Below are 15,898 nucleotides of genomic sequence, written 5' to 3'. Positions count from 1 at the left end.
GTATAATTCCTATCTTTCTTTCCTTATTTATTACTATCTTTTATTGTTGTTTTTGGGTCTTTTTTTTAACTATTTTTTTGGGCTAAAGCTTGTGGCTTAAGGCCATTAAAGATAGAGGGGTTAATCACCCTTCTTTGAACCTTGCTTCCTAGGCTTTTACCCTCGTGTTTCCTATCTCTTGATCAACTTTTTTTTGAGCTTTTTACCACTGAATTTAAGGGGTTTTCAGAGGCTAAAAATGATGTTTTGAAGTCCTAAAAATGGAGATGGTAGCCTCCCCTCGTTCTGCTTGTTTACTAGCTTAAATTTCTCAATACTGTAGCAATCTTTTTTTCAAGCTTTTCCATGTGAATTCCAGTGCTATTTTGAGCTGTCTTCGGACTATTTTAGGTTGTTTATTTCATTTATGCTTTGTTTAGTATGCTTGTCGTGTAGTGGTCCTCATAGGTTCGGTATTTTAAGTATTAGACACCAATCTATTTGAGTTGATAGCATTTATTTCATGCTTTCCTTACTAATGTTCACCTCTATCACCTCTGTTATTTTCTTCTTTCTTTGGCTTTTTCATTTCTTTGAGAGTTGTTTCAACCGATCGTTGTTGAAGCTTAAGATAGAGATCCTTGGGCTTAATGGTTTAATCCTTTTAGAGGTTCATTACCAACGGCATGACATCTCTCTTATGCCCAAAACAACCCTTTGTTTGAAACCTCTCTCCATTAGTGGACTTAATCGTCATTTTGGACAAAATGGACTAAAGAATGGAAAAGTAATTAAAAAAGGTAATAATTTGGGCTAAAATGGAACAAGATAATAAAAGACAACTTTGGGTTCAATCAGACGTTAATTGAATCCATGGAATCTTGAGTCATTTCATACTTGCTAGTGATGAAATGGTTCAAGTTTTGAAGGTCAACTACTTCCCTTGATCAATTTCATGATAGGGAGAGGGTTTTGTTGGTCTTTAGTTTCATTTATTGAAATTGTATCCCCTAATTTATAAGTCATCACGCATTGAATTTACGTCAATTGATAGCTTGCGAATCGAGCCTACCCCTCCTTTGATCTGTTTGATGATCAGGAGAGGCATGGTGGATAGACATCTCTTGAAAATGCTTTGTTTGTGCTCTGTTTGTTATCTATTATAGCAGGGCTATACAACAAACTAATGGCCTACCGGCCACTTTTTCTGTACGACCAACCATCTCTTCTGGCTGGCCGGCCACCTTTTTTAAATGGGCAGTGTCCCTTTTTCCTGCAAAATAGAGCAAAGGCTGAGGCAAAATAGTGCAATTTTCTAACTACAAAATAGAACCCTTTTCGCAGCAAAACAGAGGTATTTTTGGGTGGAAACTGCCTTCATGCATGAGCATTCGTTACTTCTCGGGGCTAAGTAGTTAGAGTAATTAATTACTTAGCTTAATTAATTCTATAGTGTAACTACTTATTTAGTCCTTTGTATTAATTATATTTGTGTTGTAATTAATTAGTTTAATTCTAATTGTAATAAATAGCTTGTGTAGTTAATTTATTTCATTTGATTTGTAATAGTTAGTTAATTCGGTAATTAGCTAGAACATTTATTCGGACGCTCTTGCGTGAGGGCAAAATTGTAATATTGTGTATGTCGTCCAACCCCACGTCTTTCTCCCTTTTATTTAAATTGCTTATTATGGGTAGCTTAGAACATCATGTTTATTTTAGCATTTTCCATGTATAAAGCATCCATTATTCTTGCATGCATAAAGTTTGGTTCATCATTCTAACAAGCATTGTCATTTAAATACTTCTTTAAAAATGTGTTTAAAACCACATGCTATCAAATGGATTCGCATGACGTGTTAGTAGCCGAACTTCTAAATGCATATTGCATGTGTTGCATTAGGCATATTTCATTAGTTAGGATCATGCATTTTTTCTAACTATTTTCTCTTTTTTTGGCTCGGCATGGGAATTGGGGTAAGTATTTATTGCTTTAGCATATTGCATGCATGTGATTGTTTCCATGTCAAGCATGATTACCATGAGGCTAATTGCTTAAATAATATACTTGTTTGAATGCATGTGGGTGAAGGCTAATTGCTCAAATTGGGATGATTTGATTAAATTTACATATAAACTCACTTTTTCAAGTGGTTTGTACTCAAACAATTTTCAACCAAACATGAAATCAAAGTGCTCTAACTTTTGCGAATTAGTCTATACTTGTATGCATGACATAGTAACAATAGCCTAATAATCAGAACAAGAGCATATAATGTAAATAAGAATCACATCATGATAGTAGAGGTCGATCTTTGATTGGGCGAGTGGGGTGCTCAATTCATGACATTCCCCTCTCGTACCTTAGTTCCCGAGCCGAGACACTTTGGTGATGACAGATAAGTGGCCTTTGGCACGAGTCTCAGGTTTCCTAAATTTCTCAAAAATATTTAGGTGGTGACTCTGAAAGTTGGCAAAGCAGTCAATTTTTGGCATTTTTGATTCAAAATCGATTTTCCAAAAGATTCTCTGGATTTGGATCCATTTGTGTTATCTATTTCACATTGCACTTGTGAAATCAGATTTAGAACCATGGGAGTCCAAACTGTAGGGCTAGTCATATCCGAAAGGAGCACGAAAAGCAAGCTACAGTTTCTGGCGATTCTGCTGGGGATTTAGAGAACTTGACTTGAACTTCATGATGTGAGATTTTATCTACATATATATGTTTTTTACATTGCATTTGCATTGGTGCGTTTAAAATCACTGTGTTTGTCATCTATTATTCCTAGATGGTTTGTCAGAGGCTTGCCCAAAAGTTTGCCAAAAGGCTGACTGATAGTGGTTTCTGTCATATTGGGAACACAACCCTTGGATATGGACTACCGTTGTACCGTTTGATCCTCTTTTCACTTCTCGGTATTAGTGTGAGAGGTATATTAGGTAGTCTTGCCGAGGTACCCCTATTTGGATCATTTGGCCTAGTTGCATATGGAAAAGCCATAGAGACTGTTCCAAACTAGGCAGGATGCTCACCCGACCGCAGGATTGTGTGAAATTGGCTGATTGAAATAGTGAATCCTAGTTCATGACGAAACTAGGACAGGGTAATCCTCCCCCATCATAGGGGTGTTTTGGTTCTCTCGTAACTGGTACGTGCTTTACAATGAAACTGTACAGGAATATGCATATCAGTTGCATAGTTGGTATCTGTTTTGGGGTAGCATTCAATGTGGAGTATAGTCCTACAACTTTGATCATGTCTTTGTTGATAACATCTTAGCTGAGGTACTGTGCGGTTTCTGATTGCTGATATTTTTCTTTATTTCTTTTGCTAGGTAGTTTAAAACCATAGCTTCAGAAGGTTCGGATATCCCCCAAGCACTCTGGACTCGAGTCGGAAGACTTTGTAAAGTCGGGGATTGTAGACGTCCCCCGAACGCCCCGGGAGGGTTTAGCTCCCGTTCTGTTCATTTGGGGTCACTACAGCTCGGACTCCCAGATTGTCACGGTTCCTAATCTGAACCAAAGAGTCCAAATCCGGCAAATCGTTTTTGAGAAACTGATTTTTGAAAAAGTAGTGCCAAACATGGACTGCTTTGCCAGATACAGAGTCGCCACCTAAATATTTTATTTTGGGAAATTTAGGAAACCCTGACTCGGTGCCAAAAGGCCACGTGTCCGTCATCACCAAAGTTGCCTCGGCTCGGGAACTTGGGTACGATTGGGGAAGGTCACTTCGTGAGCACCCCCGCTCGCCCGGTCATAGACCGGCCTCTACTAACCATGATATCAATTTTTGAAAACATTGTGGGTTCTTATTTCGGTTATTAGCCTAGGTTACTATGTGATGCACACAGCATATAAGTATAGACCGGGTCGCCTGAATTGGAACAAAACACTTCTTGTTTGTTTTTTTGAAAGAGGTTTTGCTACCCGCAGGTAGGCTTGAAACATTTGATGATTTACTCCAATTCAGATAACCCAACCTTCACCCACTGGCATTCAGGCAGTTATATCAGATAAGCACATAGCCTCATGGTAAGCATGCTATCATGGCATTCACTCACACGCATGCAAGGATGCTGAAGCATAAAAACTCACCGAGTACTCCAAGCCAAAATAGACACTTATTAGAAATCATGCATGAATCCTAAGTATACAGAAATGCCTAATGCAACACATGCAAAAATGCAACTATAGTAGGCTCGGCTATTCTAAGATGGTATATGAGATGCTACGGCTATCATGTATTCAACTTTGAAATTGAAAGTACAATGCAGTTAGTATGATGCGCCGAGCCTGGTGCATGCAATACAGATGAATGATGCAAAAATGTTGTCATACTGTATGCTAATTCAAACATGCCCTAATTTAACCATCAAAAGCGGATAAATAAAAGGGAGAAAGACGTGAGGTTGGAAGGCATACATCACACTCACGCACACTTATTACAGTTATGCCCTCACTCGGAGGGTCCGAATAAATATACAGTCCAAATATTACAGTCCCGAATAAAAGAATATTACAGTCCAAAATAATATTACAGAATTCTAATTAATTAATGAATTAACTAAGAAAGCTGATAAAACTGGCGTGCAAGCCAGGGGCTGTCTTGCTTCTGATGGACGATGCATGTCCGGGTTGTCTTGCGCGGAAATCCACCGGAATGCCCCAATTAGCCTCTGTTTACACCTGTTCTTGAAATGCGTGCCAAGCCCAGAAAAAATTGCTGATTCTGCGTTTTGCTGCAACAGAGAGCAGGAAAGGGGCATAGCAATGTATTTGCACAGATATATGCATGTCTCGATCCTCGTGCCACCAATCACGCATACCGAGGCATGATGGCAGAGGAATCGAAATGCACAACTCAATATAGGATGAATGCAAATGAAACTATAGCTAAAACCTAACTCCATCATGAATAATCCGGACTGTCGGTGACTGGGGAATTGAGACACATTCCGTCACTCGGAGTACGAAATGTACCTCGTTTCCCGTGCCCGGGCTAACTCCTATTCCAAACATGATGCAATATGCATGATATGCATGAAATGCAACTAAGATATAATCCTAACATACACAATGCTATGGAATGACATGCCTCGAAATGCGTGTACACGGGCACGCGAATCGAGAAAATGACGGAATGCTAAAAATGAGATGCCTCGAAGTGCGTGCACACGGGCACGCAAACCGAGACGATGACAGATACAATGAAAATGAGATGCCTCGAAGTACGTGCACACGGGCACGCAAACCGAGGCGATGACAGATACAATGACAATGAGATGCCTCGAAGTGCGTGCACACGGGCACGCAAACCGAGGCGATGATAAATGCGGTGAAAATGAGATGCCTCGAAGTACGTGCACACGGGCACGCAAACCGAGGCGATGATAAATGCAATGAAAATGAGATGCCTCGAAGTGCGTGCACACGGGCACGCAAACTGAGGCAATAGTAAAATGATATGAAATGGCAAATGGGCTTATACCAACATGAGCGAGCCTCAGCCACACTCACATCGGATGCCGGTGGATAAAAATGGAGTGCCTCGAAATGCGTGCACACGGGCACGCAAACCGAGGCGATGCTAAAATGACATGGAAATGACAAATGGGCTTATACCAACATGAGTGAGCCTCAGCCACACTCACATCGGATGCCGTCGGATAAAAATGGAGTGCCTCGAAATGCGTGCACATGGGCACGCAAACTGAGGCGATGCTAAAATGACATAGAAATGACAAATGGGCTTATACCAACATGAGTGAGCCTCAGCCACACTCACATCGGATGCCGTCAGATAAAAATGGAGTGCCTCGAAATGCGTGCACACGGGCACGCAAACCGAGGTGATGCTAAAATGACATGGAAATGACAAATGGGCTTATACCAACATGAGTGAGCCTCAGCCACACTCACATCGGATGCCGTCGGATAAAAATGGAGTGCCTCGAAATGCGTGCACACGGGCACGCAAACCGAGGCGATGCTAAAATGACATGGAAATGACAAATGGGCTTATACCAACATGAGTGAGCCTCAGCCACACTCACATCGGATGCCGTCGGATAAAAATGGAGTGCCTCGAAATGCGTGCACACGAACACGCAAACCGAGGCGATGCTAAAATGACATGGAACATGGCAAAGATGATATGCAAGCATGCTAATAGAATTTCAGCAACAAAATATGGGGGAAAACAGTCCCGAAATGTAGCGAAATGATACCAAATGCATGAAATTGTCCCGAAATGCAACATTAGGCACCCGAAATGGCCTATAGCCATGCTAAACATGCACAACATGGACATGCAATGCAAAGACAGAAGCTATACAGCCCCAAAATAAGAACTTTTCCAGTTATAAACATGGCCAAACAGCAAATATAGGTATGGCAAAAATAGCATACAAGAATAGGGGCCAAGATAGGGGTAATGAAGCAAGTGGTATAAGCTAAACCCAAACTGAAAAATTTCCTTCTACAACACTGAAGATGGACCAAAAATATGAACATTTACAGTATATGGCAGCCTCAAAATCAGTATACAAATATGCTAAAAATGGGATGCAAAACAAGGCCCAAAAGGTGCTATAACATGAAGTATATAAAATAATCACCAAACAGAAAAAAAGTGTGAATGAAACATGAAGTATAGGCCAAAATAAGGCCACTTTCAGTTCGGACCAAGGTCCAAAAACAGAAGCCAAAAGGGCTATCAACTTATGCAAAAAATGGGGCCAAATAAGGGATTGAACTACAAGTGACACATGGAGACACCAAACAATGTTGAGCCCTTCTCCAATGTTGAATAGGGGCTCAAAATAAGCCCTAAATCAGTTTACCACATGCTCGAAAATAAATTTCTCATGGGTCAAAAATAGCATGCAAAACTATGACATACAAGATGGTCAATGAAGCAAGTGTATTATGGAGGGCTCAAACAGGGTTGAGCCCTTAATGAGAAGTGAAGATAAGCTCAAAATATGGCCCTTTTCTGTTAGGGCCGAAGCTTGAAACCAAAAAGAAATGAGGCTTAGAAATAGATCAAGGAAAAGGGTCAAAAGGATCAAAGTGTAACTTACCCTTGAAGATCCAAGCTTTTGTTGCTTCTTGGGTTGATTTGCAGCTTCTTTAGCCTTCAAGAATCCTCCCTTGCTGCTGGAAATGAGATGGTGGTGGTAGAGCTTGGTGGTGTAGAAGGAATGAAGGTTAAGAAGTTAGGGTTTTTTGGAGAATTGAGAAGGATGACAATGGAGTTTAGGGTTTGTGCTTGGAGAGGAATTTTTCTAACCCTCAAGAAGAAGACCCTCAGCTGGTTATAAGGTCAAGAAAGGGGTGTAAAAGGGGGGTGAATTGGAGAGCATAACTCTCTCCCAAAATATCCCCCGGATACAGAAAATATCTGGGGGATATTGCCCCACAGCTGGAAAGGGTACAGTGCAAGGAAGCTGGCCGGCCTCATACTTTTGCTGGAGCTGGCCGGCCGGCCATACCCCCTAGCTGGCCGGCTAGGGGTCAAAAGGGTCAAGGAGCTTTTCTGGCCGGCCAGATATTGGGGAGGTAGCCCTATGTGTGTACAACACAACCATGTAATTGAAATTCCAAGAAAGTGGGCCCAAGGGGTTCAACAATGGCTCGGAAAGAGGGGGTCAAAAGGGTCAAGTTGACTTACTGGCCGGCCATGAACTTTTAGTGGCCTCCCAGATGTGTACATCACAGATATGTGGTTCAAAGCTCAAGAAAAAAGGTCCAAGGGGTTCAACATTAGCCCGGAAGAAAGGGGTCAAAAGGGTCAGGTGACCTTAATGGCCGGCCACCAACTTTTAGTGGCCTCCCAGATGTGTAGATCACAGATATGTGGTTGAAAGTTGGCAACACTAGCTCTAAGGTATTCAACATTAGCCCGGAAGTGCGAAAAACGGGCGCCGGGAGGCTCCGGAGGAGAGATAACTGGCTGCTACAACAATTGCTAGCCTCCCACCCTTCAGTGACCTTCCCTGTGATAAAACAGAGGTACCTGCCAAAAATGAGCGAAAACCGTTGCAAAACGAATGTTCCGGAGCCAAAACACGCAGTTCGGGGTCCCGGAAATGGGCTGTTAGGCACCGAAAATGGTATTCGACCTCAAAGTGGGTTTCTCAGCCCCCAGTGTCCTTCAAAATGGATGAAATAGGATGTATGCCAAAAATCAGAGCAATAGGAGATGGTTAAGCGGTCCCGAACCGAGGCACACGGCCTGACGGCTCCGAAAACCGGGAACCGGACTCCGAAATGGGCAAAATGGCCTACGGCCACCAAATGTAGCCTACGGACATTGAGAGATGGTCTACGGGACCTCTCCCTTCCCTCAGGAAAAGAAACAGGGAAAACCGAGTCTGGTTCGCAAACCGAGACAAGGCACAAAAGAGGGTTCGGAAATCTGGAGGCAGGGCTCACGGCCGCAACTCTGAAGCTTCTGAACAAGCACATTATGCAACATCACCAAGCGCTCAATCGGTGACGTCTGAGTCTTAAGGTCGGTCAAAAATGGGGTGTCTACAGTTGCCCCTCTTTGACAGAACTCGGAAGTCACAAGTGACGGGAGTGAATGTCAAAGCCAAGAGACGACCCATTTTTGACAAGGCCGAAGACTTAGACAAACAGGCAAGATAAACAGAGATGTGCCCGCAGGCATGCCCGCAGGCAGGGGGCAAAATGCAAATGATATGCAAGAAGCCGAAGGTAACCCAATGATTATGTAAATGCAGCAAGCTGTAATGAAGCAAGTATTCGCAAATAGATGCAACAGTTTTAAGCAAGAATGCAAAGCAACAACTACATTTCATGCAGTTAAGAATGCGGAGGATTATTCAATCTCCGCCATGTCTCACACGGAGAAGATACGATACCTGCGCGATTCGTCTGGTCGCACCAGCCTCAATTGAACCGTACATACAATATCGTGCCTGCAAAAGAGAGAAATTGCAACAAGTACAATATGCTAACAACATATATTTAATGCGATTTTGAAAGTTCGACACGCGCAGTGCCGGTGAGTGAATGCATCGCAACGCAAGAACGGAACATGCGTGACAACATATGCTAAAACACGGAGGTATGCCAATATCAAGAAATGTACATGACAATGTGAGTATGCCCATGAGAATGCAAGATATGTGCATGATAGTACAAAATGAGTATGAATCAGGGTGTTCATTTGCCGTGAAACAACGAGTACGGAAAAACGTGTTTCGGCAAAGGTAACTCGATCACGACCTCCGATCTGCTTCTTTGAAAGGTTACAACTCATTCAAAAAGGATACACTTTGATTTCGATGAATGATGATGACACACATGTCAGAACTTGAAACCGAAGTCCCGACGGAGCAATTTCGCGACCGGAAGTGTACTTTTCTTGAACTTTTTCAGGTCTCGGGAACTCCGATCTTCCTCAAAATTTGCAGAGAGCTGGGTGAGCATGTGGAGAGCATGGCCGGCCACTTATCTTCCCAAGGGGGGGTGTCCAACCGGTTTCCATTAAAGTAGATGGCTGGCCGGCCATTTCTGCAAAAAGCAGATGGCTGGCCAGCTAGAATTAGAGGCCGGCCGGCCATGCCCTTTTCCCAGGGGCATTTTGGTCTTTTCCCCTCCTTTTTGCATGCCTTTTCACCCAAGGCTTGAGGCCTATAAATGGAAGCCGAACCTCACTTCATTTCTTGCCTCTTTCAACACTTTTCTCTCCAGTTTTGAGTTTTACGCGCGTTTTCCAACGCCCCGCGCAAATTGTTTTCATAAAAACACTTTGGAGCGATTAAATTCCGGCTTGGGAGCTTCTTTTTGCATTTTCACCACTTGAGGTAAGTTCATCTTAATATTTAGAATATTTTCTCGAGAGTTGACTTTTGTTGACTTTTTATTTCCCGAGAGTTGACTTTTGTTGACTTTTTCCAATTTTTGCTCATTTTGCTCATTTTTGCTCCCCTTTTGCAGATTCTTGAAAATGGCGGACAATTCTGCTCATGGCGGAGGTTTTCCAGGTGCCGGAGATGACTTCGATCCCATGACTCTACCTCCGAGGACCCGACCTTTCATGCCCGAGAGGTACCGTCCGGCAGCGCACGTCCTCCCTCGTGCCGTTTTCCGTCATTTTACCAGTTTTGACGAGAGAGCACCCGCGGATCTGCTTCTCAGAGAGCCGGAGCAGCATCTCTCTTACGAGGCCCGAGAGGTATTTACCTCATCTTCTGTATTTTACATTTCGCACCCTTGCCATGCTTAAACATTTAGCTTGTGACATAGTACTTTCCTTACATCTTTGAACATGTAGTTTCAACATTCAAATTTCTGAACACTCGGTTCATTAATTAATTGCGAACACACAGCCCACATTAAAACACATGGCTCAAACACTGATTTGTCGAACACACAGCCCGAATTCGAAAGTGAACACACAGCCCACACTTTAAATGGAAGTTGAACACGCAGCCCAAACTTCAAATTTTCTGAACACACAGCCCAGATAGATGGTGAACACGCAGCCCAAACTTCAAATTTTCTGAACACACAGCCCAGGTGGATAGTGAACACGCAGCCCACAAATTAACTGAAAGTTGAACACGCAGCCTAAAATTCAAAATTTTCTGAACACGCAGCCCAGGTAGATGGTGAACATGCAGCCCACAAATTAACTGAAAGTTGAACACGCAGCCCAAAATTCAAATTCTCTGAACACGCAGCCCAGGTAAATAGTGAACACACAGCCCACAATTAAACTGAAAGTTGAACACGCAGCCCAAAATTCAAATTCTCTGAACACGCAGCCCAGGTAGATAGTGAACACGCAGCCCACAAATTAACTGAAAGTTGAACACGCAGCCCAAAATTCAAATTCTTCTGAACACGCAGCCCAGGTAGATGGTGAACACGCAGCCCACAAATTAACTGAAAGTTGAACACGCAGCCCAAAATTCAAATTCTCTGAACACGCAGCCCAGGCAAATAGTGAACACGCAGCCCACAATTAAACTGAAAGTTGAACACGCAGCCCAAAATTCAAATTCTCTGAACACGCAGCCCAGGTAGATAGTGAACACGCAGCCCACAACTAAACTGAAAGTTGAACACGCAGCCCAAAATTCAAATTCTCTGAACACGCAGCCCAGGTAGATAGTGAACACGCAGCCCACAATTAACTGAAAGTTGAACACGCAGCCCAAAATTCAAAATTTTCTGAACACGCAGCCCAGGTAGATGGTGAACACGTAGCCCACAATTAAACTGAAAGTTGAACACGCAGCCCAAAATTCAAAATTTTCTGAACACGCAGCCTAGGTAGATGGTGAACACGCAGCCCACAAATTAACTGAAAGTTGAACACGCAGCCCAAAATTCAAATTCTCTGAACACGCAGCCCAGGTAAATAGTGAACACGCAGCCCACAATTAAACTGAAAGTTGAACACGCAGCCCAAAATTCAAATTCTCTGAACACGCAGCCCAGGTAGACAGTGAACACGCAGCCCACAACTAACTGAAAGTTGAACACGCAGCCCAAAATTCAAAATTTTCTGAACACGCAGCCCAGGTAGATGGTGAACACGCAGCCCACAAATTAACTGAAAGTTGAACACGCAGCCCAAAATTCAAAATTTTCTGAACACGCAGCCCAGGTAGATGGTGTTTGCATGTAGCTTATTTTACTTCATCGGCACACAGCCCGTTTCATTATCATTGGCATACAGCCCATTTATTTCATTATTGACACATATATTCATTCTGAATGCAGGGTGGTTCCCGCAGTGTGCGAGGATATGGTTCCACCATGGCGCGGGATTGGTATGTTGAGCTCCCGGAGGGCGTCAGGGATTTGGTAGACTTGGCAGGGTTTGGGCCCTTCTGCGTCGGGTTGTCACGCTGTCCTGCCAGGAGGACCTTGATGGCAGCTCTGGTGGAGAGATGGTGGGACACCACCAATTCCTTTCATTTCTCTGCTACCGGGGACATGACCATGACCCCTTTTGACTTTGCTGTATTGACCGGCCTTGATGTCGAAGGTTGGCCCATCCCCTATGACGAGGATATGGGCGAGTGGGAGGCCGCCTGGATGTATTTGTTGGGGGCTCGCCCACCTGTTGATAGGGTTTCAGGGAGAGTCAGATACACTTGGTTCTCCTCCCATTTCCGGCAGGCGGAGATGGTGCCCGAGACTCCCGAGGAGACGGAGCAGTACGCCCGTGGTTTCCTGATGTTCTTCTTCGGGACTACCCTGTTCGCCGACAGAGGGAACACCATTGGGCTATACCTGCTGAGCGCTCTAGTCGACCTATCACAGGTCCAGAGATATGATTGGGGTGGCGCCGGCTTGGCTACCCTTTATTTTTACATGAGCGCGACCTCCCGCGGGCGGGGCGATTTGCTTGGCGGCTACTGGAGAGCTTGGGAGGTACTTTCTGTCCCCTTGATTTACATTTCTGCTCTTCATTACTTGTACATTGCACATACAGCGCACTTTTACAGTCTGCATTTTGCTCTCAGCATTTCGTACTTACATTCTGCACTGCTTTTCTCAGCTATGGGCTTATGTATACTTCCCATCGTTAGCCCCAGAGCTGGAGGTGGTGGGGATTCCCGTGACCCCATATTCATTGATATTTGAGGGCCCGCACCGGGCGAGGCCTCGAGAGACCCTGGTTCGCCTGCGACAGTACTTCGACACTGTGCGACACTCAGAGGTACTTCAGAACTTTCAGTTCTTTTCATTTTCATCTTTGACTTGCTCTGTATATTCTCGTTTTCTGATTGGTTTATACATTTATCATCCGCAGATTACTTGGCAGCCTTGGGCACCCCTGGGTGATGATCTCCTACTTCAGTATACCGGAGCGTCAGGCATCTCCCGGTATAGGGTCCTGCTCGAAGGGCCAGTCGGCAGAGTCTGGTTCCTGGGGGAGCGCTTTCTGCGCCAGGTACGGGGGTATCTTTCTCAGGATGTTCCCGCAGTACCTCCAGCTAGTATGCGGACCGCTGACAGGCTCTCTTACTCAGAGGTAGTCGGCGCCATGCTGGGCAGCGATGCTTTGCTATATGTTGCGGAGGGGGACTACGCCACCTATCGTCACATATATTTGATGCCTCCATTGACAGAAGCTCGTATTCCGATGATGAGACCTGCCGGTATGTCATCCTCGAACCAGGCTCAGGCTCGAGCTACAGACATCCCTTCTTCTAGCAGGGCTGGCGCATCTAGAGGTGGGAGTAGACCATTTCCTCCGACCCCGTCGATTCATCCTCATCTGGGATGGCCAGATATGCCTACTGAGTTGATGGCATGGCAGTATGGGGCTAGCTCTCCGACTCCGATCCCACTAGAGCCTCCGATGCCCAGTGATCGATACGCCATTGATCCGGACTCACCGCCGGTATGCTCCACTTTTCATTCATCATTCAGATGTTTAGACATTGTTCTGTTTACTGATGATTATAAGCTCATTTTTGCAGCCATCGCGAGGGTACATAGAGGAGGTAGTTGGGCTGGTGGCCACACTCGAGGGCATGGTCCTGCGCAGGGAGGCACAGTTGTCCGTCGCAGGCATTCAGGTACCCTTCAGTTTTCTGGCATTTATCATACTTCTGATGACATGCTGATTTCCACTGCATCGATAGACTACTTGTGTAGAACACATCTGCCACACACCTCACTTGTACACTGTATTTACATGCACCCACTTCATGTAGCTTTTGCTTGTATCTGCATCTGATGTACATATTTGGACTGATGTATTTGAATTGAACTTTTTGTTTTCAGATGCCTTCTTGGTCCGGTCAGCCGCAGACTAGGCCATCCGGGCCTCATTGGGGAGTTGGGCCATCTGAGCCTTTTCAGGGGGCGAGGTCATCTCGGCCTTCCCGAGGAGCCGGGCCATCTAGGCCTTATCGAGGAGCTCGAGGAGGGCCTGTCCGCAGACGCAGGGCTCATGTTGTGGAGGTGGAGTCTGATGAGGAGGAGGAGGAGGCTACCGACCGTCAGTTCGAGACATCTGTTGAGGAGGGAGGCTCCAGTTTTGGCTCGGGGAACAGAGGCGAGGCTGAGGGGGATCTTGAGGATGACAGTTCCGACTCAGATGATGGTGTGGAGGTCGTCCCGCAAAAGAGGACGAGGCGTGCTTCTCATTCCCGCTCCCGAGGATTTTGATGTTGCTATTTCCTGCTTTATTTTTCTTTTACTAGTAGTTTGTAGCACTTTGTACATTGTTAGGCAGTTTTATATTTTTTTGTAAAACTTGTGCCTTTGTTTGTTGTAAAGCATGATGAAATAAAATAGCTTTTGGAAAGGTGTTTGTATTTTGAACTTTTAGCATCGTATCGCATCATTTACTTTGCACAAAAATGAAATTGAATGGTAATGCGCATTGTGTAATCACCAAGTCAGGTAGTGAACCGACGCAACAAACTAAACAACTCAACTCACTAAGATATAACAGAATCATTAGCAAGTTTACAACTCGATAAGCAAAAAGCAATAACGCAAATAAACAAGACTTTAACAAAAATTGCTTAAACAGAGAGCAGTGACTCAAATACAAAACACGTCCGCTCGACGAACAACTCGATAAGCAAAATGCAACAACTCGATAAGCAAAACTCAACAACAACAAAGTGTACTTCTGACGATCTGGGCATCGGAACGCGTCCGGAATGAAGGCCTTTGACTCCCCCCATTGCATGGAAATGCTTGGAACTTTCCCCAAAAGGGTAAAACAGGGCCGAGGAGATACATTGCAGCATTGCCAGCCATCCCGGGGAGCTGGCCGGCCATTTTTGCAAAAAGTGAATGGCTGGCCAGCCATTTCTGCAGAAAGTAAATAGCTGGTCAGCCAGAAAAAGTAGCTGGCCGGCCATTCAGTCCTGCAGCCACCAGATTTTTGACACGTGTCCCCGTGAATAGTGTTTTTCCTTCTATAAAAGCCTCAACTTCGGGAACATTCATTTCATCTTAGTTTTAGACAAAGATGGAGGCGTTTCTCGCAGAAAATATCACATCTTGGATCTCTTCTCTAGATGGCTCGGAAAAGCTAAATTTCCGGGGTTTCGGCTTGAATGCACTATTCACGCTGAGCCGTACTCTGCTACAACTTCCTTTTCTCCATGCCGCGGCAAGGTTCTGGAATCCAGTGACGCATGTTTTTAGCTTTAGCGGCCAAGAGATGTGCCCCACTCTTGAAGATTTTCAGATTTTGATGGAGTCCGAGTGCTCTGAAGTGATCTTGCCCCAGCTCCGTTTTGGTCACGCCCAGGCTTTAGGGCGGATGTGTGGGCTCACGGCGCACGACGCTCGATCTCTGATTTGCAGTGGGGAACTGGACATCCTCGGCTTGATCCATCGTTTTTCCGACGCTGGTGACCGCAGCAACCATCATTGGCAGGGTTTCCGGCAACACGCCCTCTGCTTATGCATGTTGTCTCACTTTCTGCTTTCCTCGGGCTTCGGCGGGGCTAGCATTCGCCTGATTGAAGTCGCCCAAGGTTTGAGAGAAGGAAAGAGCTGTATTGCCATGACTTTGGCCGAGACATTGATGGGTTTAGATTCTGTCTATCGCCGGGAGGCGACTAGGTTTGCTGGGAGTCCGCTGCTACTGCAGGTAATGTTTCCCACCCAACCTTACATATATATTTGCTCACATCACTCGACCCTCAGGCTCGATTTTTCTCTCAAAACCTTTGTCTTACTTTTCTCTCATCATACATCTCTCTATTCTTTATTCTCTCATTTTCCATCCCTCCCCTAGGTATGGTTAATGGATAAGTTGCAGGTTGTGGACTCTTGCCCGGCTTATTCAGCTCGAGGCTACTTCTTTCGGCAGCGCCTAGTCAATGCTCTTGACGAAAGGTGGTGGTTCGATTGGATGTGCAATTTGTCCGCAGACGGTATTGCT

At 44.8% G+C, this 15,898-nt stretch overlaps 1 protein-coding gene across 1 annotated transcript in view; it reads left to right on the top strand.

Moving 5' to 3' along the window:
- Positions 1 to 15,898, top strand: part of LOC145814720 (uncharacterized) — a 67,326-nt gene that overhangs the window by 30,357 nt on the left and 21,071 nt on the right. The window contains exons 2-4 of the mRNA XM_082911722.1: positions 11,752 to 12,408; positions 12,536 to 12,697; positions 12,791 to 13,384. Of these exons, the coding sequence (XP_082767848.1) occupies positions 11,752 to 12,408; positions 12,536 to 12,697; positions 12,791 to 13,384 (1,413 nt within the window). The remainder of the gene's footprint in view (positions 1 to 11,751; positions 12,409 to 12,535; positions 12,698 to 12,790; positions 13,385 to 15,898) is intronic.

The sequence above is a fragment of the Camellia sinensis genome, unplaced genomic scaffold, assembly GCF_055761805.1.
Source record: "Camellia sinensis isolate YWXY unplaced genomic scaffold, ASM5576180v1 Unanchor12, whole genome shotgun sequence".
NCBI classification, from domain to species: Eukaryota; Viridiplantae; Streptophyta; class Magnoliopsida; order Ericales; family Theaceae; genus Camellia; species Camellia sinensis.
The sequence above is the reverse complement of the archived record's forward strand: the minus strand, read 5'-3'. Positions and strand labels throughout refer to the sequence as shown.